General features: G+C 42.1%; 2 protein-coding genes across 2 annotated transcripts in view; both read right to left on the minus strand.

Annotated features, from left to right (window-relative positions):
* Positions 1–367: 367 nt before the first annotated feature.
* On the minus strand, positions 368–12,892 carry KDELR2 (KDEL endoplasmic reticulum protein retention receptor 2). The gene is made up of 5 exons (XM_039732077.1): positions 12,686–12,892; positions 6,140–6,240; positions 3,591–3,749; positions 2,278–2,530; positions 368–1,583 (listed from the first exon to the last, which is right to left on the minus strand). The coding sequence occupies exons 1-5, from the start codon at positions 12,774–12,776 to the stop codon at positions 1,549–1,551; spliced, it is 639 nt and encodes a 212-aa protein (XP_039588011.1). The 5' UTR covers positions 12,777–12,892; the 3' UTR covers positions 368–1,548.
* Positions 12,893–19,884: 6,992 nt separating this feature from the next.
* The window catches only part of OTOA (otoancorin), a 33,505-nt gene continuing 26,930 nt past the window's right edge, over positions 19,885–26,459 (minus strand). Inside the window, exons 24-29 of the mRNA XM_039732298.1 lie at positions 25,752–25,894; positions 25,216–25,352; positions 24,194–24,291; positions 22,134–22,326; positions 20,927–21,016; positions 19,885–20,383 (exon numbers count right to left, since the gene is read on the minus strand). Of these exons, the coding sequence (XP_039588232.1) occupies positions 20,949–21,016; positions 22,134–22,326; positions 24,194–24,291; positions 25,216–25,352; positions 25,752–25,894 (639 nt within the window). The 3' untranslated portion in view covers positions 19,885–20,383; positions 20,927–20,948. The remainder of the gene's footprint in view (positions 20,384–20,926; positions 21,017–22,133; positions 22,327–24,193; positions 24,292–25,215; positions 25,353–25,751; positions 25,895–26,459) is intronic.

The following is a 26,459-nucleotide window of genomic DNA, read 5'->3' on the forward strand; positions in this document are numbered from 1 at the left end:
GAACGGACAGGACACGGCTCGGCCGGGCCAGCAGCCAGAGCGAAAGGGGATGGAAACCCTCGACTCGTGCAGCACTCAAATCACCCAGACACTCACCGTGCAGAGAACTTAAATTGCAGATAAAACAACACACACACTCACCGACCCCTCCTCTGCACCACGCTGACCACTGAGCTCTTACCAAGCCAGCCAGCACTCGGCCCTCACTGCTTCCATCTGTGACAATGCCCCTCAGAGCCTTAAAAACTATTTCAATCCAGCAATATTTCAATGTTAAGCAAGTCGTCCTCACCACAAGTTTCCATCCAGTCCCAGACAAACAGAACACTTTCACATTCAAGAATGAAAAAAGGAAAAAAACCCCGAAATGTTTTCACCATTTCATAAAGTGTTTATTGAGGATGGTAACACAGGATAAATCATGCAACAGCTCAGTAAAAAAAGGGAATCATTTAAAGGATGAAGAATGGTAACTGGTGCTGCTGATTCTGAAAAGTTTATAAAAAAAATATTAATTGTCCAAAAGTGACATCGAAAACCACTTGAAGCTGAACATGGAAGTTGCTTATAAAGCATTCATTAATAAGAAAATGTAGATATTGTTTAAAATGATCACCCACAGATTTCTGTAATCAACAACTTACAAGTCTCCCTTTCCCACAGCTGTAATGGTGGAGCAGGGTTGGACATCCAAGAGATTTAACCTCCTCTCCCTGAACAAACAACACAGTCACAAACATTTCCCACCAATTAACACAATCACATCTCTTACCCCTCACAACCTGGGCTGCCAAGTGCTCTCATTATTGGGATTACCTTCCCAGGCACCATGGCAGAACAGACAGAGCCCGTCCTTGTGGCCTCAAGTGATTTCCCCATTGCCCTCTTGCCATCAGTCTGTTTTAGAAGGGGAACAACTTCCAAATGTGACTGTTCCCCTTCTAGCACCAGCATATATTTTGAATAAGGAACTCCATGTCAGCAGATGGCACAAAGACTGGGCACCAGCACATCACATCAAACATCGGTGGTTTCAGATTTAGAGTTGACAGATATTCGCCTTTTGGAAAAAAAATAAATATAGTGGAATGAAAACTGAATCAAAGGGAAAGAACAGATGACTACCATCCATCAAGGATGCACATATTTGTGCACTGAAAAAAAAAAGAAAAAAAAAATCAGTCATTTCAAAGAAAATCTTGAAAATTAAAAAAACGTTTGCACTTGTTCCTGGTCATAAACAATCTCACAAAAATCTCACTTTTGGAACTATTCCAATTGAAACCATACACTGAATTTATTAATACAGTATAAGTTTCTTTATGTAAAAAATCTTTATACATAGTAATAAAAAAGATAAAGGCAAGATGCATCAAACAGAAATCTGCTGGTTGTTTTTCCTCCGTTCTTACAGAGCCGCTGATGACTACCTGCACTATAAAGAGCTGTGTTTCTGACTTTCTGTCTCAAGCATCTTCACCTTTGCTTGTGATAAGGATTGTTCTGTCCAAGCATCCAACAGGACAGATGCTGGTGATGTTTTGGCACTTACGCTGGCAAACTGAGCTTCTTTCCCTTGAGAACTGCAAGGAGAAGTGGAAAGAAAACAGTCAGCACAACAAAGCTGTGAAGCAGGAGAAGCACACACTGCTAGAATGTCACAGGGACCAAAACCTTCCACACCAAACTGGCCCACTGCAGACAGCCCTCCTAGGCTGCCTCTCTCTCTTCAATACATACTGGAAAAACTAGAATTAACAAATCTAACCTTGCCCTCTAGTGCCACCCTGCAGCTCCCACTCTTCATCTTCAAAGAACACACTAGCACCCCCACCACAGCCTCTTAACAATTATGACTAAAATACCACAGCTTTGTGGTGACATGATGGAAACTTTCAACTCTTACAGCATTTAAATCACTGAGAAAGGTGTCTGTAGGCACAAGATCTGCATGTAACAGTGTACATGGTCAGGGGAAGCAGGAGGATCATGCTTATCCATGGAAGGCAACAGCAATATATATTTAGACATAATTAAGTCCAAAAGTTCATCAGACCATTTATATATCTATATTCTACCCATACCCCCCAAAAAATCCTCAGAAATGCCCCACACTAGCAGAAAGTGTACTCAATAAATTAAGGGTATTTCTGAATTTGTGCGCAATTAATTTGCACACAAAATTAATGAGCTTGTAATGCTGATGTAGCAGACCCCTATGAACCTGTTAACTGCTACATTCCACAACCTGAAGCTGCAAGTTGCTGTATTTCTTACCTTTTGTAACATACAAATAGAAGAAGTCACAGTACAGAACGGTCTGGACCACACCAGCAACAACAGCTATGAGGTCAAAAAATCCCTCAAAGTAGTAGCGCCAAATCCAGTTGACTAAGTACAAGGCACGGTACAGACCCAAGAAGAAAAGATAGTGAGTAGTGATGGTCTCTGCTTCCCCAGTTTTGCTGATCATAAAAAGTTGAGGGAGAATAGCAACCGATTCAAGATAGATGGAGAAGGTCCACAGTATCTGAAAGGAAAAACCACAGGTATGTCCAACTGCCTTACTGATGACAGCAGGACAGAAAACATTTGACTTGGCTCGACTTTTCACTCTCTAACAATGTTATGGATGGATGAATACCTAGTCATACAGGCCCAGTATTTTGGCAAATTTTCCCTGGTACAGGAGAAACTGAGAGCTTAGATACCAGCTCTCTAAGCCAGAGGATGGGAGAAGAGAACTCTCCTGGCAGACAGAACTCTCCAAACCAGCCCTCTGCTGAGCTGGCACACACAGGTTTACTTGGGAGGGAACGTGTGTGCATCCAGTTCACATTACCACAAATGCAGCTTACAGAGTCCATGCTGAGAAAGCTGCAGGGAACATGGAAGTCCCTTCCCCTGCTTAATGTTCTTCCATTTTTTACCTATTTATTTAAAGAATAAGTTAACACAGAACAAAACTTAAAGTATGTCTCAAAGTGCTGCAATTCAAATCCCCTTACCCTGTAATAAATTAATTTAAACCCAATATAAAAATGCAGCTCAGACCACGTAAAACAAGGATTTAAAGTTATTCTCTATTTAGTAGGAAAAAATTACCTGTTTGAACTCTCTGTAATGACATTTTAATATAATTTTTCTGCAATTAAACACACAGGTGCATTTTAAACATAATGCGATTTGTTTTTATAGTCTAGACCATTTGCAATTCTATAAAATTTAAGTAGTAGTATAATTCCTTTTGTTTTCACCAGGTGGCACCAACTATTCATAAACTGCCTTCCTGGGGATTTCTTTAACAAACAGAACAAAAGGAATTCTGAATTAATACAGCTGTCATAGTATACTGGGAAAAACAGTCTTCTGCTTAATAAAATAATCTATGCTGATATATATGCTGGTCTTCTGAGGTGCCTTAAATTTGTGCAGACATCTGCACCACACAGATTCATTGAAGAAAGGATTACTGAACCTACTAAACATAGACACCCTTCAACCATTCACTTGTCAGGCTAAAAATGCTCATCCTCACATTCTAAATATTTCAGCAAAAAAATATCATCTCATGCCTACAATCAACTCACCTCCAGTGGAGAGAAGTCATGATTGACAAGGAAAGAGAGCCCACCAACAGGAACTATCAGGAACTCCACTCGGAAGGTGTCATGGTTTCCATCATAGGTGGCCTTGAACTTCATGTAGATCAGGTACACGGTGGCGTACGAGCAAGCGATGTAGATGAGCTGAGGGCAAGGAAAGAAACAAGCCCAAAACAATCCACAGAGGTTCCAGGAATCAATCACATTCCCTGAACAAGCACTAAGATGAGTAAGCGTGGTCTTTTTTGATTCTTTGCATTGTTTATGTGGTTTTGCAGGCTGTTGGTGGTGCTTAACTTTGTCAACAGAGTAAAACTTCAAAATGAGCGATTTTGGGCCCTAATGGTTTTGTTGCTTTGAAGGCATCACATGCCCATGGCTGAAGTGACTGCCCAAAGGTGAAGTCACTAAGGAAGTGACTGGAGAAGGAATACATGTTCTGCAACTGCAGGGGAAGCACTGGCCCCAAACATTTAGGTTAAAAATGTGCAGGTGCACACACACAATAATAATGAATGGGGCTTTTCTATATTCAAAAGCCCAGCAATGGTGTGGCTCACATGACAATTAAAAAAATATTCAGTAATCCCCATTCAGACAACCATTTAACATATCACAAGTTAGCTGATTTGCTTTGGACCTTTAAACATCTTTAAAAATCTGAAGAGTGGCAACTGGACACTGCTCTTCACCAACCAAGAGGCCCCAAAACCTACAAGACTGAGAGCAGCAATGAACCAGAATTCAATCTGAGCTGATGCCTAGCCATTCTGAATGGTTATGGCACAGCAGACTTTGTAGCTATTCCCTGTGGAATAAGCAAAAAGCTTCATTTTACAGGTGAGAAAACAGAATAGAGAGAATCTTAGACTTTCTAAAGGTCAATCTGTCATCATCAGGACAGACCTCATTGTCCTGGAGTCAACAGAGTACAGCAGACTAGACAAATATTTTAGCTTCTGCCACTTTCAGCACAAAGATTAAATGTTCCAAACCATTTATCACATTAAAAAAGGATTCTCTACAACAGAGAAGTAACAGATTAAAAATCCCACTGTTTGCAGATGCTATTAATCACTAAATGCTCTGCCCACAGACAAAATCCTACAAATACTGTATTAAGGAGCTCAGAATCCAAAGGCTCTGCTACACGAGCACCCCAGCTGAGTGGAGATAAAGAACCACAGGACAGGATACAGGGAACCTTGCCTATGGGTGTAAAATCACAGCAGGTATGGTCACAGAAGACACTGAGAAAGTGTGAATGAATCCAAATTTCTTTCAATACAAACTTCTTCATCTCAAGAATCTCAGCTCTTGACTTCTCAGCTAAAGTTCTCTCAAGTTCTCAACTGTTCTCAACAACTGTGTAACATTATATACTCCTACATATATATATAAATATAACACAAAATTGTGTTGGGACACTCGAGCAGCTTCATCTTGACACTACAATAATGGGTGGAAAAGACAATTACATCCATCAGTCTTTCTAAGCAGCAACCTTTGAAACTGAAATAGAGGCTACCATTTTGAAAGTTAATATTTCCACATTCCTTCCTTTTCTGGTTAGGAGGGCTGCAGAACAAAATATGCTCATGGCCCTGAATCACAACCAATAAATAAATAAATGACAAAACCCCCTACCTTCTCCTTTAGTGCACCTAATGGCACCTTCCAATCAGAAATCACATATGGAAAAAGCTTCTGTTTCAAGAATATTTTATTTAATCCAGAGTTCTTCATTTATACTGTTAATATTAAAACTTAAGCATACACATTTCACTTGTGGGAAAGCAAGTGTGAGTTTAAGACACAAAATTTTATTTTACAGTATTATTTCCCTAATTTATCCATCAATTTTGTGTTATTGATTATTTTAGTCTTTCCTCTTGGCAAAGTTATACTGCCCTCTAAATTAAAGCTGAAAAGCATTAAAAATTCCAAAAATAAAGGAATTGTATTAAAAAAAACCATAAACATACTGCCCTCTCTCATACTACTGCTTTATTTTCTTGTACTCAGCACCAGAAATTGCAGGAATGAGTAAGTAAAAAACTCAAATTCAGGCTCACTGATATTCAGTGGGCAAGTGACAGGGGTATAACTCACAGAAGCTGCATTCCTTAAAGCTTACTCATGTCAACTTTTCATCAGCCTCTGACCAGACAGTAGCTGCAATTCTGGCAGTGCGTTCTGAATACTAATTTACCTTGCAGTGAATAAAAGGAGATTTACTTGAGCTTTAATGTCTCAAATGAGAAATACAGTTTATTTGAACCATTTTTCCAAGAGCTTGTACTTTCAATAACCAAAATGTCATTTGTTCTAAATGTCACAGTCCTGATATACACAGTTTTTTAAAATTGCATGTAGAGTGCAGAAAGTAGGATTTTGAGTCCATCTTCCACATTCTTTATCTAAAGCCCATCTAGAGCTTTGGTGCAGTGGGCCATTAAAAATGGCTTTTATTAATGGAATATGCACTCTGCAGGCAACTTCACTAGCTTTTCTAACTCTTCAGCATACTCTACCTTCATAGATGTGTTATACAATGAAATGAATGAAGTGAAGAGGTCCAGGTAACGGGTAGTGAAGACCAGTGCAAACAGAAGCTGGCTTTTCCCAGAAATACCTAAAGTGATAAAGGAAATAATTAATCATTCAGAAAGTGATGAGGTGCTTTGAAACATTTGATGACCGGGATGAGAAAGGATATATCCTTTATTTTTAAGCAGGTTGATCACAAAATTAGGACAAAATCCAAATTCCCAAGCTGTACAAAGCAGAATTCTATGCCCACGTAGCTCAGTAGTGTGAACATAAGTTACCCTGTACTGGAAGAGGTGCTGGCACTACACAAGGTTTAGAAGTTACTCACAGCAGGTAGTGTCATCTCCAAAAATATCACCTGCAAGCTATCTGTTCTGTATTATCACTGGGCAAGGCTGCATTAGCTTTCAGTTCTCAGAGTGCTGTCACATGCCTCAGTACAATCTTTAGATGCTGAATAGCTGGAAAGGTACAAGGGCAATACAGAACAGACCCAGTGACAAGCAGAAGGTATGATGGCACCAATAATGGGATTTTAGAGGAATACATGGATTTTAAAACATAAGGCAATTCAATTCACAGACTCAATTGGCCACATGGTGAGAAAAGCATCAAACAATCAAACCCACATGTTATTACGTACTAAAACAAAATTTTAAAAAGGAAGAAAAGTGACCTAAAATGTCAGACATCTACACTGCATCTTCAAAGCAACTTTCGATTCTAGGTCAAAGCCCCAATGTCAAAATGTTTGTTTGTACTTAACTTCAGGCACTAGAGCACAGTTAGAAGCATAAAAGCTTTGCACAGTCAGTCACTAAAAGCTTCTGAAAGCCGAGGTGAAGCATTGCTCCACAACACTGATGTGGTGGTGTGTCACAGCAGGGGACAAAACAACCTACTCTGTGCCTCTATCTTGTTATTCCAATTATTCTTGTTTTCAGTCATCCAGGGCGAAAATAATTGAATCTGTTCAGCTAAGCATGCAAGTCTTCTTCAAAAAACAAGAGGCTGTAGGAGAGGCTGGAAATCCTTGTCCCTTTGTACAGAGATATTTCTAGAAAGGCTTTTATTAACAGTGCCATAAAGTAATTAGGAGAAGGCAATCTGCTATGGCTATTGAAGTCCTTTCTCACTCCAGCTTAAGGAACATGGAATAAACTGCTCCAGATGAAGGAATTTAACCTATGAAGTACAAGAATGGCTGAAACAGTAACAATTAGAAAGGCATGTGTTTGCAAATTTCGTATGTGAAACCTCTGCAAGGTGAGCCTGACGTGCCACCTACAGAACAGCTCAAGTACAGTGCAGGGAACAAAAACCTTTCAAAACCTGCAGGCTGTAAAGCTGTAAAACACAAGCTGCAAGTATTACAAACAAAACACACCACCCCTCCCTCCCCCCCAAAAAAACCAAAACAAACCCCCACAAACAAACCACCTCCAAAAGTTTAGGGAAAAAAATATATTTGACATTTCTTGAACTACAACTGCATTGCACAGACAGCTGAAGCAGCACTCTGGGCTCATCCCAGGTGTGCTCATTGGCATCACAACTTGCCAATGAAACCTCCCAGCAAGCAGAGCTGTCCTAAGGTCAGAATCCACAGGACAAAGAAATCCACCTGGACAGATTACAGCACAGCATGATATAATTAGGCTAAATTATTCAGCATGCTATTTTCTTTTAGCAAATAACTGGAATAGGAAAAAAAACCCAACAAACCAAAACTAAAAACCAACCAGCATATGAGACATTAATTATTGGTAACAGCTCTAAATTCGGATCTGGATATTCTGTCATAAATACATATAATATACTTGACAAATTCTTCTAAGCCATTGTCAATCTTACCTCCTCAACCTCAAAACTGTAATTTTTATTAAGACTTTCAATACTCTCAATGATTTTTGAATCTTTAGAATAGTTGTGAAATCCTGAAACCCACCCTAGACTCAAGATTAAACTACTCAAGTAAAAGTAGGCTAGACTAGACTAGGCAAGGTTTAAATTGTAAACCAAAGGCCTATGAAGGGATGGGAGAAACATCTTAACTACAAACAAAACCAAGGCGAGAGAACAGGTAAACACAACAGTTGTAGGACTTTGATGCTTTTTAAGACTTGGGGAATGTATCAATGTATGGGTCACAGCACTGACCCTGCCTCAGCGTTGGCAACTGCAATACACTGAGGCTACAATGATGCTAATCTCATCCTTCTCCCTTTCCTTTTACTCCCACAAACGTTACTTAGTTCCTGAACTAAATAAAAATGGTTTTATTTCTTCTTCCAAAGCTCTGGGCTCAAATTTGGAAGAGCCAAACCTCTCAGTTTTGTTTCATCCTCACACATGGAAAAACTCTTTCAACCTCTGCGCTCCAGCTTGGCTGAAAGCCATAGCATGAAACTTTAATTCAGGTGATTTTCACATCCAGGCAGGAGGGCAGAGCTGAAACTGTAGTAGTTTCTTATCAACTTATTTCTTATTTTGCTGTGGTGAGCCAGGTAAGGAATAACAGGCAGGAGCAGAGGCACTGAGCTGTGGAATATGTATAGCACTTTCCAACTACAAACTGCACATCACAGCCATAAAACCTACAAACAAAAATTCTTCTAAGGAAGGTCAGTCCATACTTTGCCATGGAAACTTCACAGACTTTTAAAAATAAAGTAGGTTCAGTTCTGTACCAAGTGCACACCACCTACAGAACCACAACTTCTTTGGTTCTGCTAATAAGTACCAGCATTAAGACTCCTGGCTTCCAATTTAAAAACCCAACCTAATTTTAAAGACAAATTTTCCAACTGAGAAAGAGAATACTCTCCTTCAAAGGGAGAGAAAAAATTTCAAATCTACCTAAAGCAGCAGTTTTTGTGAAAATACAGACAAATTAGCAGCAGCCTATGGCAAAGTACTGTCAGAAGTCTTCATCTTAGCATATTATCTGTTCCACAATAGACATATAAAATTGAGATACAGCTACATTACCTAGCAAAAGTACTACACATTTACTATCTATAGTACTTTTTTAGAATACACAGCTGATAATTGGACAGCACTGCAACCGCAGGTCACCTTTAACACTTGATAAATGGCACACAGAAATGCGAATCAATTTTCAGACAGTAATTTGCAGTGCAAACAACCTAATTTGACTTGAAATGGGTAAGAAAATACAGTCTGAACAGGACAATGTTTGAAAGCACAAGATCCCTCAAGTCTCATGAATTTCCGAATTATGACATGACGTTGATAATGGAGTTACCTACTACATTCTCCATGGCTCTTCCTAATGATTTTTGAACTGTTATTATTCCAAACATTTTTCCAAATTCTAAATTTGGAAACTTAAATAACCAGACATGCAAAAAATTGTTTCCCTGCCAGCTCTAAAATTCTGAAATCAAGATTTGATTTGCTTTCCCCTTGTTATCTTTTCAACCTATTGACTAAATAAGGGAAAAAAAAAAGTTTCTCAAACATAGACTGCTTCAAAGTGCAGATGAGCCTAGCCTTACCTATCTACTTCAATTAGAAGAGTCACTTCTTAAGAAAGAAAATGGGGACTACGAGTGCTCAAAAAGCAGCAGGTTGCAGCAGAGGTGCACAGGCTGTCTCCCTCCTTTCCAGCTGCTTTTACCGAGTTCTCCTGGAACAAAGGCCTCAGACACACACAGATGCAACCAGAAGAGAGGAGCTGGCACCATGTGGTTTGCCAGCTCTTCATGGATCACAGCCTGCACTTCAGCCAGCAGTCAGAAGCCCTTCTTTATTTTCAAAGCCTCTACTGCTTCCAAAGTGCACGGTTAAAGTCGCAGCTGGTTTGCCTGGGTCTCCTTAGTCACCAATAACCACGAGGTATAAGTTTATTTAATTTAGAAATGGTTCTAATAACTATGCAATGTAAAGAAATGGCAAAAAGCCCTCTAATAAGTGGCTCTGTGTAGAGCCACATTAACTGGTAACTACTTAGGGGTTACTGTCATGCATGACTTTACAAACATATGCAAATGCATATTTACAACAGTTTCATCAATAGAAACCTCAACTGACAACCATGAACCACTAGGAGGAACAGAATAGAGCCCCAAAAATAAAATTCTTTGCTCATGGTCCTTTGAGGTATTCACGTTCTCATTCTAGACAAACTTGTTAGGCCTCAGACACCAATCTCACAGCAGCAACACAAATCTGGATTTACTCCTGAGGACTCGGGCAGAACTAGAAGATACCAAAGAAACAACCCTTGACAAACACATTTCTGCTTTTTTTTTCCTTCAGGAAAATGAATGAAGCAGATACTTTCTACTGAAAGAGCTCATGCACGTGCATTTGTGTCCAGGGACACTGGCTAATTTGGGAATGGGGAGAGCTGTATCACCTATGTGATACAGGCCTGTTTACTTTTCTGTCCTGCAGAAAGCTGCACCAATGGTTGGTGTGAGGCTGCCTTCTTATCAATAAACCCCTAGCAGCAGAGATTCTCAATCACAATTGGCCTAAGGAAAGCAACATCAGACCACTTTTTAAGCAGAAAGATGGGACCAGGTCACATTGTACTATACTGTGCAAATAACCTCACATCCAAAGGTCACTTAAGAATCTCTTGGCTCAAACCCTATCTGAATTTCAGCCTTGCAATAGAATTTCACATTTTCTTTCTTCAGACATTACATGACATTCAGTTTTTAGATCATTAACCCTCCTGCTGTTTGGAATCTCAACTGCATTTCTCAAACACAGGACAAGGCTCTACTCACGATCTGGAGGAGGCAAGGCCCTCTCCTGCCAGAGCCAGGCAGGATTCCTGCCATGCACTAGAGCTGAGCCAGGTAAGTTCATCAGGAAGGTGCTCTTGTGCTCCATGACCTCAGGAACAATAGTTCTGCACTACTGCTGCATGTGGGCCATGGAGTCACTTGCTTGACCTCTTTTGTAAAGTTAAGAACAGTTTTTACTTTAAGTCTGTTTAAAGCCAAAGCCACTAGTTTACTTTTTAAAAAACAAAACTATTCATTTACTCTTTGTTTTTTTTGTGTTACCAAGTGATTAGCTGGTGATTTGACATGACAACACAAAGAACCTGTACTTCCTCCTACCTGTGGTGTAAATCTCTTTCATTTCCCCATTCTCAGTTATTTCAGGTTACAACTTAAACTAATTCTTCACGCTTTTAACTGAAAACTTTACAGATACATCTGTTCAACAGTGCTAACCGGGTATTTGAACAGTATCATCAAAACATGGCAAACTCATTTCAAGAACAATCACCCTCACTAAAGAAGGAGAAGCTCACTGGAGAGAAGGCAAAGTCAAGCTCACGGCCAAACTCCCGTGCACAACACAGCCGATCCACGTAACACACACCGCAAGGAGATGCCCATTTTGAATGACAACAGCTCCCGGTTTTCTGAAAGAAATCAGCTACGCTGCAGTTATGGGAACTGCCTGCAATTCCCTGCAACCACCACAGCGTACAGCCGAAGGGAGGGAGCGAGGCACGGCGCAGGGAAGCGGAGCACGCCCGTTCCGAGCGCGGGGAAGCGGCGCGGGGGGCGCGGAGCGGGGCTCGGGCCGGGCCCGGCAGCTCCCGCGCCACGTCACACGGGCCGGGAATCTCCCTCCTCCCGCTCCCCGCCGCGGCCCGGCCCGGCCGACAGCAAACCCGCCGCCAGCGCTAACAGCGGCACGAAGCACAGCTCAGCTCCTGCACAAAAGCGAAGCACAGGGGGAGCGTGAGGGAAGGGGAGAGCAGGGAAACTTCAGAGGCTGCGAGCCGCGAGCCAGCGGCGGCCGGCGCTGCACCAAACCGGGTACAGCCAGGGCAAGCGAGGGAAGGGATGGAGGGACGGAGGGATGAAGAGACGGCGGCTGCTCGCCCCGCAGGGGACGAGCTGATCCCCCCCGCCCGCCCTCCAAGCCGGCCTCCCCATTCATTCGCCTGCCGCCGGGCAGTTACGTAAGGAAGGAGCGACCCTCCCGGACGCAGCCGAGGCGGCGGTGCACAGGGATTAAAGTACAAATAATGGCAACCACAACACCTTCCAGGGAAATGCAGCTGCCGCCGGCGCACCCCCACCCCGGAGCGGGATGCGCCTCCTCCTTCCCCCTCTCCCGGCTGCTCACCCGCTCCGCCAGCGCTGATTCGGACGGGGCCGAGCCGCGGGGAGGTCAGGAGGAGGGCAGAGCCCCCTCCCCTGCGCGAACGGGAGCCACCGTCCCTTTTCACCTGCCCGGGCCGAGCTCTGCCCGCCCGCCCCGGGGGCCCTCGGGGGGACCCAGCGGGGTCAATGCCCTCCCTGCCTTCCCCCGCTTCACCAGGGCCGCCTCCCGGGCCACTGAGACAGGCGGGACCCCCCCGCCGCCCCGGCCCGCCGGGCTCTCCCCGGGGCGCGGCCCTCGGGGGCGATCGCAGCACGCCGCGGCGAGCCCGGGGCTCTGCCGCCCGGCCCCGGCGCGGCTCCCGCGGGGCTCTGCGGCCCGGAGCCACCCGGCCGGTCCCGCCCCGCGGCCTCCGCACGCACCCGCGCAGGAGCGGCTCTTCCAGATCTTGAGCAGCAGGATGATGATGGCCGCCAGGTGGGACAGGTCCCCGGTGAGGCGGAAGATGTTCATGGCGGCGGCAGAGGCGGCGGCGCAGCCGGAGCCGGGGAGCGAAGATGGCGCAAGCTCAGCGGGCACCGAGCGACGTGGCCCGGGGACGTGGCCAGGCAGCCCCGCGCCGGTGCACGCCGGGAAGCGGGGGAGCACCGCCCCGCCCCGCGCCGCCCTCACGGCGGGGCCGCCCCGGCAGCCGCGGGCCCGGGCCAGCGGAGCGGAGCGGCCGCGGCACTCAGCGCTTGGGGCGGCCGAGAAGCTGGTCTATATATATATATACACATACACATACAATAGCGAATATAATATATATTATATGTATATTTTAGTACGTTTTGGAGGCTAACACTGTGAAAATCTCCATCAGCTACTAGAGAGAGTCCAGGGGAGGCCATAAAGGGGATGAGTGTCTCTCTTAGGAGAGACTGTGAGGCCTGGGCCTTGTTAGTCTGGAGAAGTCTGAGGGGGGATCTCCTCCACAGGTGGGTGGGTGCCAAGAGGGTCACAGAACCATGGGATCACAGAATGGATTGGGTAGAAGGGTACCTAAGGATCATCTCGTTCCACCCTCTGCCATGGGCAGGGATGCCGCTCACTGGACCAGGGAACTCAGGACCAGGGTACCCCATCCAGCCTGGCCTGGAACACTTCAGGGGTGGAGCAGCCACAGCTTCTCTGGCATCCTGTGCCAGACTCTTCACTTGTGCCCAGTGACAGGACAAGGAGCCATGGCCATAAACTGAAACACAAGGAGTTTCACCTCAAAACAAGGAAGAATTTGTTTACGTTGAGGGTTGCAGAACACTGGGACAAGACTGGGCAGTCAGGGATTCTCCCTCCCTGGAGGCATTCCAAACCCACCTGGACACGTTCCTGTGTCACTGCTCCGGGTGACCCTGCCTTGGCAGGAGGGTTGGACTGGGTGATCTCCAGATGTCCCTTCCAACACTAACAATTCCATGATTCTGCGTAAACTTCCAAGAAAAAGAAAAAATAGCTATTATTTATTCAATAATCATGCCTTGAGAGTCAGCACACTGCCTCTTCAGAGTCCTTAATCCCCAAAACAGGACATGACCAGCAAAGTTCAGTGGGCAATTCAAAAGAGGTATCTCCTCTTAATAACTCTCCAGTGTTCTCTGTAAAAAAAATCCAACAATCCAAATAAGAGCAAAGAAAATACGAGTAGCTTCCCAGGAATAGGATTTCCAATGGTTGTAGAAAATGGCTAACAGCTTATTCCAGTGGTGCTTTGCTGGGTAAGCTCATTTCTTTAAAATCTCTTGGTTTACATTGTTTCACAGCCCATTTGAGGAAATAGCATAAGGACTTCACTGTTACAGAATTATACAGTGAAAAGTTCCCAGAGCAGAAGGTTATAGACTGTTTGAAATTTAAGAAAAGGATGCTAACTAAAATATTTTAACTTTTCTGTTTAAAATGTGGCACAAACATTGAAATCTTTAGAGTTTGCATAATCCTGAGAAGAGAGAACTGATTAGTACCCGCTATTGCGTTTATCTTTTTTAGTAAGTACCCACTGTGTGACAAAACCAAATTTACTTATTTTCAGAGATTAGGAATCAAAGCCTGCCCTCTTACAACGCTGTGTTTACAAGCACAGCAGTACAACTCCTTGACAAGCTCCATAGTATCTCTTACCACTTCCTAAGAGAAGAGCTTGGATGTTGCAATTGAAAAGTTTTATAGATCTGAACTCTAACAGAATAATTATTTTAAACAGATATTGAATAATTTTTGGCATCAAATAATGTTTGATGTAACCATCAGTGAGTTGCCTACTTGAGGATACATGTTAAAACTCCAAATATAGTACTTGGAGAATTTGTACTGAAGATGACAGCATTTGGCAGAACTCCCCAAATCTGTGTACAACTGCAACAGGAGAAAGTGCAAATTCATAACCACAGCATCAGCAGCTGCAGTGCTGAGGCACTTCCATCACTGCACACACGTGTGAGGTCTGAAAACACAGAAATGTCTTTTACAGCACTGGCTGGACCAGCCTGTTTGACACAGGCTTGATTGAAATGTGAACATTGAATATGTCAGATCTCAACAGTTCTGAAAGGATGAATGCTGAAATAAAAGTAGCTAATAAAAACACTGACAGATGCATATCTGGAATCTATTTAATAGATACATTAAAGCTAGAGAGCTGACATCCATGCTCTCAACTCCTGCTCAGTTAATGCAGTTCATATTCAGGACTTGTTTGTGATCTAAGTTGTTTTCTGATGTCTGATTAAATGTTGAAACATGTCAGGCCCCAATTAAACATGACCTGGGGCAGTTTCAGCTTGTGCACCAAACCAATGTGATTTTCACTATAGCAATGGCTATTCTTTGATAAATCAATACCGTTCACTTCCATATACAATGGTTAAAATTATCAAGGAGAAAATATTCCCCTGTTGCATCTGTGACAGATTAGCATTTTCCACTGTTTTCATATTTCCCTACAGGAATTTACTTTTGTCATCTCTCCTTTTCTCCTTGTCCCTCAAAGAGAAGTTTGCAGATATTAAGTGAGATGTTAAGTATTTGTAAGGCTAATTATACCAGCTAAAACATTAGAAAATAAATGTTATACTATTGCCAGCAAAGAAATCCATCAATCACAATTCTTCCAGTTAATACTTCAATGTTCAGTCACTTGGACTATGAGCTCTGAACATGCCTGTGTTCCTGCATCATCAGGGCAAGAAAATCCTCTCGTTAATCCGGATTGAAAGCAGACTGATGCTGAACAGAAAGGGGCAGGAAGAGACAGATGGACATTGGTTGCTTTCTACTCATTGCAGAAAAAATATAATACATTTTGTGGCTATCTATTTTTGGGTACAAATAAAGAACCAGATGTGAGCTTTGATAAAAATATCCTATGGTGCAAAACTCCTACTTGTCCTGATGCCAGGCAAGGTCCAGTGGGGTCTTTGAGGTAGTCTCATAATTTCTCTGTCTAAAGACTAAAATTAGAAAGATATGGAAAGATGGTCTGATAATAGATCACAGTCTTAACTAAAATATGGAATTATGGATACCTGGATAGCACACAGGTCTGTTTTGCTTTATGACAGGTTTGTTATTTATCTGCACTTTCCAACAATATGCTACATAACAATGCAGAAAATACTCTTTCTGAGGACCAATTCCAAATGTTCTGGGGTACCAATAAAAGAAATTTAACTTTGAGTGGAGTTTTTGTTTATTCTTTGCAGACCTGTCTTTTCTATCCAGTTTCCCTCCTGCCTTACTGGAAAAGGAAGTCAGATCCCTGCCTTCCAACAGCACTGGAGTAAACAGTCCCTAAGGCTGTCCCACATCATATGGATGAGAATATTTTACTAATCAGGACTATAAGGTTCTTAGCTCTCCTCATCCCATGCCTAGAGATCTTGTTTAAAAAAAAAACCAAAAAACAACCCAAAACACACACACCAAAAAACCCCACACTTATCAAAAACATGTAAATAGTTTCACTGAAATAAAGAGACACTGTTGCTTAAAGTTGTGTACCAGCCCAGAATATCAGCCTTTTAGAGAAAAGAAAAAAAAAAGGAAGATATTATTTGAAATTTGATATTTACTTTTAAGGAGAACAGAGTATGACAGGGGAATGAGGTGCTGCAGTTTGCTGGCTGTTCCTTGACTGCCATGGGGAAATTGGCAGTGTGTGGGATCTATAACCACAACACAGCATGAGCCAAAATACCAACGGTGCACTATGGCCAGTACCTGCTCAAGTGACACATTCCAGGTGACTGCTGATTCCTTGCTCCTTTCTGAGTGTCACTGGAGTGAGTCAGGCCTCTCCCTTGGCCCCAGGAGTGCTTGGCTGGCACACCTTGAGCAATGTCTCACATCTGCTCCAAGGGGGCAGCCAGTGGGACTCTGACAAGGTCCCAGCCTGACATGATGGGCTGCAATTTGTGTTACTGGAAAGTAAATGAGGGGGTGATGAGCCCTAGGCACAGCAGTGAAGTGAGAAGCTAAATCTGCCATAATGCAGTGTGTAATTGCCTCTGGAATATTTGAGCAGATTATACAGAGAAATAAAGGGCTTCTTAAAATTAAGGAAGGATGCCTTTTTTTTAAACAGTATCTTTAGAACCTCACACTGAGGAGCTGGTTAGCTCTGATGTGACAGATTGAGATCACTGGGAGTCAAACATTCCATGCACTGTACAAAACCTGACAACAGGCATAATGCCAGCTTTAACAGGGACACTTCTCAGACACTGTGGATGGGTAGTTGTTTTCTTCCTCTTGGGGATTCAGAGATACCACAGATGTGCCATTTACCTCAGTACCAGGTCATAGGGATATTTTCTCTCCTGCTGATCCAGAACCAGTAGCCCTTTTTTCCAAATACAATTCTGAACATCAAGGTATCAGGCACTGAAACAATAAACCAACAAAAGTATTTCTTCCCATTTCTTAACTTCTGAAGGATCCTACATTCAGTCACAGGAATGAAATGCCTCCTCTCACATTCTGCTGGACAGGGACATCTGTCACAGGGCTCAAAGCACTCAGAGGAGCCAGGCCTACACCAGAGCTCTGACTGTCAGCAGCTGGATCCCACAGGATGTGTGGCACTGCCCAACAACCATCACAAGGGTCACAAGTGGAGAGGAGAGCTGCAGTTCTCACAATAAGCAGATACAATTATTACCATGGCCTGCATTCAACAGCAGATTTATGTACAAATCTGATTTTTTTTTCTTTCTCAAAGATCTAAAAGAACTAAAAAGAATGTAGGAGAAATTAAGCTTGGTTTAAATAAATGTTACCCACATCTACAAAGAGCAACATTTCTTTAAGAATCAAATCTTTATACCACATTTCTCTGTAGTATATTCTTCCCCAAAATCCTGATCATGCAAAAAGAGAGGGAGTGTGAGACATTTTTCCCGTGAATGCATTCCAGTCCAAGTGATCACGTGCATCTTGTATGCAATACACATCTGCAGAGGGGACAGATGTCTGCACTGAGGGGTTCTGTGGTTTGTTTCATGGAAGTAAAGTGTACAAGTTCAGTTTCCTCTGGCAGTGTGCAGGATTGTGAATGGATGGCAGGTCACACACACAGATTACATACCATGCATACTTGTGCTCTCTATGCCTTTCTCCCCTTTCCATCTATTCTTCCCACAGAAATTCAGTTTCAACAGTTTTGATGGAAGTGCCTAATGAATCCCAGATTTTGTAGAATGGGCTTTTCCATCAGTGACCTTTACAAGAGGGACATTGTCAGGAGTAAAATTGCTTTTCTACAATACTTGCCATCCAAAATGCTCACACCACCTCATGAACCAACCAGCATTTGCAATCTCATAGTGAAATCAGTACAACATTAAGTCAGCCACGTTTACCCGTCCTAAACTACTCTTGTAAGAAATAGATAAGCCCTTGACCAAACGTAAATGCAATGCCAAAGTTCTTAATGTAATTATTAATTTAATAAAATATATAAATAATCAAGCTGTTCAGCTATTTAAAAGCACTTGTGCTTGAAAGAAATTACAGCACAGATGGCACAAAACAAAGAACTCACTCCTGCTCCAATTAAAAGCTAAACTCTGACTCACACAATTGCAAACAGAATCACTCCCAGGTATATTGACAGAAGAAGATCACTTTCAACTCATATAGATTTTTGAAGGGCTTGGTAGAGCTAAGTCACGTATCTGACCCAAGCAGCTGAACTGGAAATGCTGACGGTCTTCTTGACATGAAAACACTCTCCTGCATCTTCGGAAGTGCACACAGAATTCAAGTCAGGCAATTTCTAGAAATCAGAAAACCTTTTAGTACTTTCACATCTGAGTGAGGCAGAACTTTCTAATGTGAAAACACAGATAAATCTTTATAATGCATTTGATCCACTTGGTTTTAGTGGACATTTGCATGTATTTGCTGGGATTAACAAAACAAACTTCTTTCTATTTAAATATATGTCTCAATCTCTTGTTCCCATGCAGAAAAGGAAACACAGCTGGAGAAGCTACAATCTTACCATGAGGATCAGAGAAAAAAGTGCCAGGCAGTTTGAAGCAATCATAATTCTTTGCTTATAAAATGCAGAACTAAAGCATGTAGTACTATCTATAACATCATGTCACACTTGCCAGGGTTAGTTATAGGCAAAGGCAGTTCCCAAAGCAGCAGATTGCTGAAGGGGGAAGAGGGAAAGGAGGGGGTAAGAAATGGCTCTCACTGCCTACTTTGCCAATTACAAAGCCCTGAGAACCAAGTTATCCCCTGCTGCTGCAGGAATTACAGAATATGTGGGACTATGGTGGAACTGTTACTCCCAACAACAGCAAGAGCTCACTTTCACCTTGCCCCAGCAGCAGCTGGGCCCTTCCCTCCCTCCCACTCCTATTGCTTCCCCAGCTGAGAAAAATTTCAATTCTACTTTCAGGACTGAGAAGCCAGATGTAATATTTGCCATAAAGGAATACAAATTACAGTTTGAAGGGCATTTGCTACAGTACAGCCCTGAATGAAAAAGCTAAACTTTTCAAACCATGCATTGCCTTTTTCAGTCTAGAAAATATAAGACTTTTGCAATGGCAAAATGGAAAACTGTGCCATGTGTCCATGGTCTAAAATCATGTTGAAAAACATCAAAATATATGTTCACATGGACAGGATTTTTAATATATCTTTTTCCTGCCATTGTTTAAAATATTGAGAAATATTGAGGCATGAGAAGCTCATATTAGACACTTAAATCATATGCTGATAAAACACAGGAAAATATTTATGGTTTATGAGAAATTCCTTATTCTAGGTCTTGTGGAAAATACTGGATTGACAGTCCTAGTAGTGCATAGGCCCAGTGAACAGTTTCCCTTTAGCATTCCCAGGTGCACACTTCAACCCCACCTGGAGTGAAAGGACTGTCTCTTGATGAACATAAGCAGGTTTCCATGGTGCATTTTGTCACATGAAATACTCACAGTATTGCCAATGCCCCCAGTGTCAACAGTTCTGTATTGAATACAAACAGCCATGGGGAAACAACATTTTGTAGAGGTGCTTAAATTCTAAGAGACTGTTATCACTTCTTGTCTGAGAGGATTTAAACCAGCAGCTCCAAGATGAAGCTATTTTATTGCAACAGCAGTAACTTTTAGTGTAGTTTCTACTACACCACACAGAAGGACCCCTCTCCAGGGAATGTACACTTGAAGTGAAAGAAAACCCAACAAAAGGACACAAGAGTGGGACCAAGTTAGCCCATGTAAAAAGCACTGGGTATCAGACATCAGCCTCCAAACAACAGTCCCCCACCTCTCCTCTCTATACTTCAAGTTCCTACCTAACACATAATCCTATATTTCAGTGATTTTCTCACGAGACAGATAAGCTATTTCCAGTTTTTAAACTTCAAGTATTTGCAGGGATACTGTGTTACTTGTTAATGGTAAAGCTATGGAAAGGAGATAGTTCTCATAATGATGGCAGATGAGGATCTTGCTTGTAAGAATTTAACCACTCTGCACTCAGAATTTCAGAGCCTCTTGATTCTACTGTTCAAGCTGAGCTGACACTCTTTTATCTCTAGCATCTTTGTTGTAAGCTCCAGGACACTGAAAATCAAAGCAAAGAAAAATATTAAGTCTTTTGACATGTCTTGCTTAAAGACTTAGTAGAATACTTAAGCATTTAGTTTGCCTAACTGGAATCTAAACTTCAAGCCCACCAGTGCTCCTCTTAAATATTAGCCTGTCAAAATGTTAAAATCCAATGAAAATTAATGACAATACTCTACTAAACAGAATTGTTTGTGGAATAAAATCTTATAAATAGCCTGGAACAGGCAAAACGCAGAGTAAAACCAAGAACATGTTCCAAATAACAATGCAGTAATTGACTGGTGTTACATGGAGTTTTAAATATACCTTTGTTATGTTTGGCTTTACAATAAAGATAAGATAAAGTGTTTTCCCCTTGATTAGATTGAGAGATAGTCTTGTACCAAGGTACAAGACACCTCTGTAATACAGAAAAATTATTCAAGAATTGTTATCTTTGTATTCAAAGCAGGAAGAGGATCCCACAGTCCTTCCTCCCTGTTACAGGTGATCTGTGCTTCTGTTATAAAGTTACCTCTAATTGAAAATATAACTTACCTCAAGCTCAACCCTTGAGGGTTCAGAAAGGCAGGTGCAGTGTAAACACAGCACACAGCCAGATGCCAAAGCCACTCAAACAAGGAGCACCTGGAAAGCAGAAAGTTTTATTTCTTAGTGTCACGCTACAGCTCAGGCCTAGAAGTCTTCTCTACACCACCACAGGGAGGTGCAGCAAAGTGCAACAGCTGAATCCTAGTTACATTCAGCTCTCTAGAGATGTCACTTCCAGTGTAACATACACAGCTCCAAAGAGAAGCATTTCATAGGGAGCCAGGAACAATGGACAAGAAGCTCAACAACTCAGGTGATCTTTACCCGGAAAACTCCTCCCTTTGGCAGACCTCCAGAAGGAACAGGTCATATATGAGAGGGAGCAGGGCTAAGAGCACTTCCCAGGTGCTTCTGGGAAGGCCTGCTCTAATTCCAGCAAGGGCATCATATTTAGCAATTTAGCTCCCCTTACTCCTGTTTCAGCACTTCAGCTTCCCTCTTTCTCATCCAACAGCTTATGTCTTGCTGGTGTCACTGGAAACAACAATATTTGCTGTCTGATAGGGATAAGTTCTCAATATTGTCTTGACTATGTGCAAACTCTCTTACTGTAACACATCCATTGGCATTGCCCAGTTTAAACTGAAATATGAAGAAGTAAAAGATAAAACCACTGAAGTATAGGTACCAATAGGCTTTAATTCCAAATAGGATGGGAATAGCAAGAAAAACGATTCATTGGCCCTACAGTCTGGATAAAAATGCTAATCCACCCCAGTTCTACCTCCTTTCCCACTTGCAGCTCTACCAACAACACTGTGATGCACATAAAGGCTCTGACCTGAAGGTCCAGAGATGGAGACCTCTGCCTTAAATTTAGGCAAACAATATGGGAAAGAAGGAGAGGGAAAAGCTCACTGTTTCAGACTACCTTTTACACAAGCTAGTGCTTAGCACAGTGTAATGCTACTAGACAGCTGCTCATGCCATCTGACAGTCTTCCTCCATTACCTCTTGCTGTGGGTAAATCCAGCATCCTCCTGGCTGTTTGTCTTGGTCAGGCATGTGATTTGAGGCACGAGTGTAGAAGCTGATTAGCAAAGTCACTGTAACCCACCCTCAGAATAGAGCCTGACCCTGCTGTGTGCAGTGAGACCTCACACCCCGCTGGTGTGTGCCCTCCCTGGGCAGGAGCAGGGAGGACTCCACTCACCGCTGGGAGCCGGGGTTTGTCCCTGCTGGGGAGACCCTGCAGTGCTCTGTGTCCCGGGGCTGCTGCTCCTGGCTCCGTCCAGTGCCAGCCCCAGGCTCTGGAGCTGTGCTGCATCCAGATGCTCCCGCTGAGATCCTGTAACCATGGCGGCGTTCTCGGGGCCCAGGTTTGCTATTTGCTCTGGGGACAATGCCTGGGAGGAACAAAAGACAGAAAAATTGGTTTAGGCTGTCAATTATAGAAGGCAGGTAAGGAATCAGAAGTCAGCACTGCCTTGCATTTGGAATGAGGGACATTAGCCTTCAACATTGTGTTGCTGTAAAAGAGCTCAATAGAGCTTAAAAGAATCCTCTGTATTCATTTACTTCCCTGACCACTCATCTAGCTGTCACCTTTCTCTTTGATGCTGGAAGCTGACAGCTTGAGAAGCTTTCTATGCCAGCACTGTACTGCACATTTCTTCAATATATTGTTGGAGTTTAATTTTCCAGCCATTTCTTTTCTGATTTGTTCAAAGACTGATGGTATTGTGCAACCTCTTGTGTTTTCATTTATTTCCTCTTATATCTGCTCCCAAGCAACCTCAACTTGAACTTACATTTGACCTTTGATTACAGTTAGCAGTAGAGCAATGAGATGAAAAGACCCCATGCTTAATCTTATTATTCAATTTTCTCATTTAGATTGAAAATCTTCCCAGTTTGTTCGTATTAAATTTAAAAATTAAACATGGCAATCATAATCTTACAGTAATTATCTTATATCATGTAGCAATTAAGCAGTTTGTAAAGCCTGCATTATTGAGCAGGCTGGTTTGCTTTAGTTCTAGTTAACATTCTGCAGTCACAAGCATTTTAACCCTCCTACACAACAAGCCTTTTTTCTTGCAATAATTCTGCATCCAGGTTCTACTTTGGAAAGACAAAATTCCCCTTGCAAGTAGGTCAGATGATGGAGCAAACCCTTGCCCATTTTTCATTGTCTACCAAATGGTGAGCTGATTTAAACTCAGCAAACTCATGGAAATGCCTACAGGTTCAGACATTTTGAATTGAACATCTTCTTAACTCACTTGAAGTCCATAATACACTGTAATTTTTCATAAATCAAAATCTGAATAATTTATAGAGCTGCAAAATGAGGCCATAAAAAACCCATGTAAAACCAAAGTCTTCTTTGTATCTTTCAAATACAGAAAACTCTTCCAAAGAGGTACCCTGCTTTTTATTAATCACTTTTTGTAGCATCATTACTACTCTTAAAAACAAAAATGTTGTTTGTTAGAAATGCTACAAGATGATATCGAGCTGTTTTGCAAAGAAATAGTTTCTGTAATGACATTTTAGGCTTATCTGAACTGTCAGTGGTACTGTGCACAGTTAGTGCTCAAGGAGTTTTTCTTTTTTATGGGAGCTGACACAGTTAACTCTCTGTTTAGCTCAACTGTCCATAAGTACATTGCTTGCCTGAGCATCTGAAAGAGACCAGCCCAGGCAGAGTATTAATCTTGTCACTAAGTCAAAGAAAGTCAGGGGCAATGATCTCAGGATCCCTGTTCTAATTTGTGGTCCACATTCAATACTGCTGTAATTAGATGTAATTCCTTTCTGATCTGTATCTGCCTGCACAATCTGTTTTTCAGAGCTAACTCGGGAGAATGGTGCCAGATTTTAGGTTAATAAAGCAGCTCTTGCACAGTCAGCAGAGAAATCTGTAGCTATTACAGCATCCTTGCAAATGTTAATAAACAGAGACAAAAATTCAGATCTGAATCAAATGTTGGAAGATACAGTGTCCATTCCCTGTTTTGTGATGTTTGCTATTTCTTTGGGATGCATTCTGAAGGATGAATAAAGCTTGTCCAGCATATTTCATGGGCATCACAGATACAGATGATACAGCTGAAAGTTAATGTTCCAGATCCTTGATGGTCTCTCACTTAACAGACCAAAGAATTTTTTTTGCCAAAACCCACAACCTATCAATCAATGCTGCAGTTTATTTATACTAGAGTAAAAACAATAGAAATTTAGTAACTTCTTCAGTAATCAAGCTCTTACTTGGAAAATTTCAGGAGGTATATGTCTTACTGCTGATGGCTGGAAATATGGCATCAAGCTTTTATCAAAAGCTTTTAATTCATCCTCACTCAAACCACCTAAAAAACCCACATAATAGAAATAAAACTCGATTAATGTTATTTTTAAGGCAATATAAACTTTAAGCACTTATAAAAGATATATCATAAATGGCTTAGTCCAGGGTGTTATATAGAGAGATGCTGGTTCTTTCTGTTTTATTTCTTTCATTATATTTCAGCATTACAAATCCTCTGACCTTAGCCACTGACATGGAATGTACTCTACCTGAATTACTTCACCTTGGAAAAGAGAATTATAAAAGCCTATACAATCATAAGCAATGTTATTAGGGAATGCTCATTCACAGTCTCTTCTGATCCATGGTTAGGGAGCATAATCATGCAATGGGAGTGACTTCTTCACCACTTAGGTGGTTATGGAGGGAATCATTGCCACAGGCATTGGGGATGCTAAAAATTATGAGAGCTCAAGGTGCAGTTAAATGATAACAGGGAAACAAATCCAGGAACAAAACTGGGAGTGACCTCTGGCTCAGGAGGTCTCTGAGGCTGCAAGAGCACTCTGGAGAAGCATCACTCCAGGCCAGTCCTGCCCTTGTGCCCTTCCCTGGGCAGCCCACTCTTTCCAGGCAGGATACCTGGGGAGCCAGAGCACAGCTCCTCCCAGTGCAGCCTGGTTCACAAAGAGTGACTGGGTCTGGAATCCTGATTGGTTTTGCCCTCCTTGATTTACCCCTTCCAACTTACAGGACATAAGAAGTAACTTCAGTGCTTCCCAAGGTCAGTTTGACCAGATTTACAGAACCTTACAGAGAATACCACGATTTTTCCTTCTGAAATTGCTGGATGCCTGTCCCTGCAGGTGACTCCCCTCTGGAAGAAATGCCTTTTGCCAGTTTAGAAAATTCCCCAGCTAGGTGAACCCATCTCTTCATAGCAATGCTTCAGAACCATTACCATCTGGAGCTGTAGCTTTGTTACCTGCTATAGTACCAATTTCCTGTAAAACAGAGCCATTCCAGCTGGTTGCAGCACCAAACACAGATTCTGTCATCTTCTTAAACTGCCTCAGAACAGGGGTGCTACAAAACAACAGGCCAATTCTTGCAACTGCAGCACTGCAAAAGGCAACAAGGTCATCATTACAAGCTGCATTTACATGGAGTACTAAAAAGGCCTGGAATATACTTAAGCCTGCTGTAAGAAGACTGTAAAACCCATTTGCAGTTTAAAATGTATGTGCACAAATTACATATAAATATTTCAGGTTTTAAGCAAAAACCTGTATTTCTTGATGCAATACCTAAATGGTGGGATATAAATGGCAGAGGAAAACTATAAAAGAACACATTTTAAACAACTGCTGCATGCCTCCTGCTTTTCTAAAAGCATTTAAACATTTAAAATGTAAAAAGGTGTCCTTTAGGCTCTGAAAATCTTGATGGAACAAAAATGGCACAATAAATTTAATCAACAGAGTTACTAATAAATATTTCATTAGATATAAAATGCAGTACCTGAATTCAGCAGTCCTTATGGATGTGATTTCTGTGGAGTTCAAAGCACAGAGAACAGCTCCTAATCCAACTAAATCAAAACTTTTTAATGTGCTGATGGTCTGGCCAGAGTCATCTAGAAAACCTTGCAAAATAGCTCTTGCCTATAAAAGCAGTAAGACAGTATGGATGAACAAGGCAAATATAATTGAAAGGTTTGTTACTATGATTAAAATCTTACCAAAAGCTATGGAGCATAAATATATATCCTGAGCCTCCCCAATGTATGGTCATGGCCTTCAGGAGGAGCACTGTCACCACCTACATGTGACACTGAACCAGGGCACTGTTACCCAACCACTTGCTAAATGGAAATGGTGTGAAAACACTCTGTACTTCTGCCAGGCCACAAGGAAAGCCTTCACCAGAAGAAATGGTGCTGGATTGCCTCACAGTATCAGTTAAGTGGCTACAGGAAAACAAAACTACCTAAGGGGATCAATATGTAATTTTATTATTTTTAATACTCAGGATGACTTGCCTTATTTAAGTGCCATACATGAGCGGTGACCTGTGTCAAGGATTAATTTTCAGATATGAATGGGATATTGGTACCAAAGTGCCTTTGCAAGCCAATTTAGAGTGGTGGTCATTTTAAACTAACCCTTTAAAAACTGCATCCATCTCAAGCATGTCATCAAGGCATCCTCCAAAGCCAGTGAAAAAAAC

This window comes from Passer montanus, unplaced genomic scaffold (assembly GCF_014805655.1).
Source record: "Passer montanus isolate IOZ18808 unplaced genomic scaffold, ASM1480565v1 scaffold8, whole genome shotgun sequence".
NCBI classification, from domain to species: Eukaryota; Metazoa; Chordata; class Aves; order Passeriformes; family Passeridae; genus Passer; species Passer montanus.

What these genes read in the sequence shown, in the direction of transcription:
- KDELR2 (XM_039732077.1), bottom strand. Translation starts at nt 12,776, where the DNA reads ATGAACATCTTCCGCCTCACCGGGGACCTGTCCCACCTGGCGGCCATC. An exon ending in TGTATAACACATCTATGAAG is followed by an intron (nt 3,750 to 6,139) that starts GTAGAGTATGCT and finishes CCTTGCCCTCAG; the next exon opens with CTCATCTACATCGCTTGCTC. An exon ending in CTATTTGTATGTTACAAAAG is followed by an intron (nt 1,584 to 2,277) that starts GTAAGAAATACA and finishes TTCTCCTTGCAG; the next exon opens with TTCTCAAGGGAAAGAAGCTC.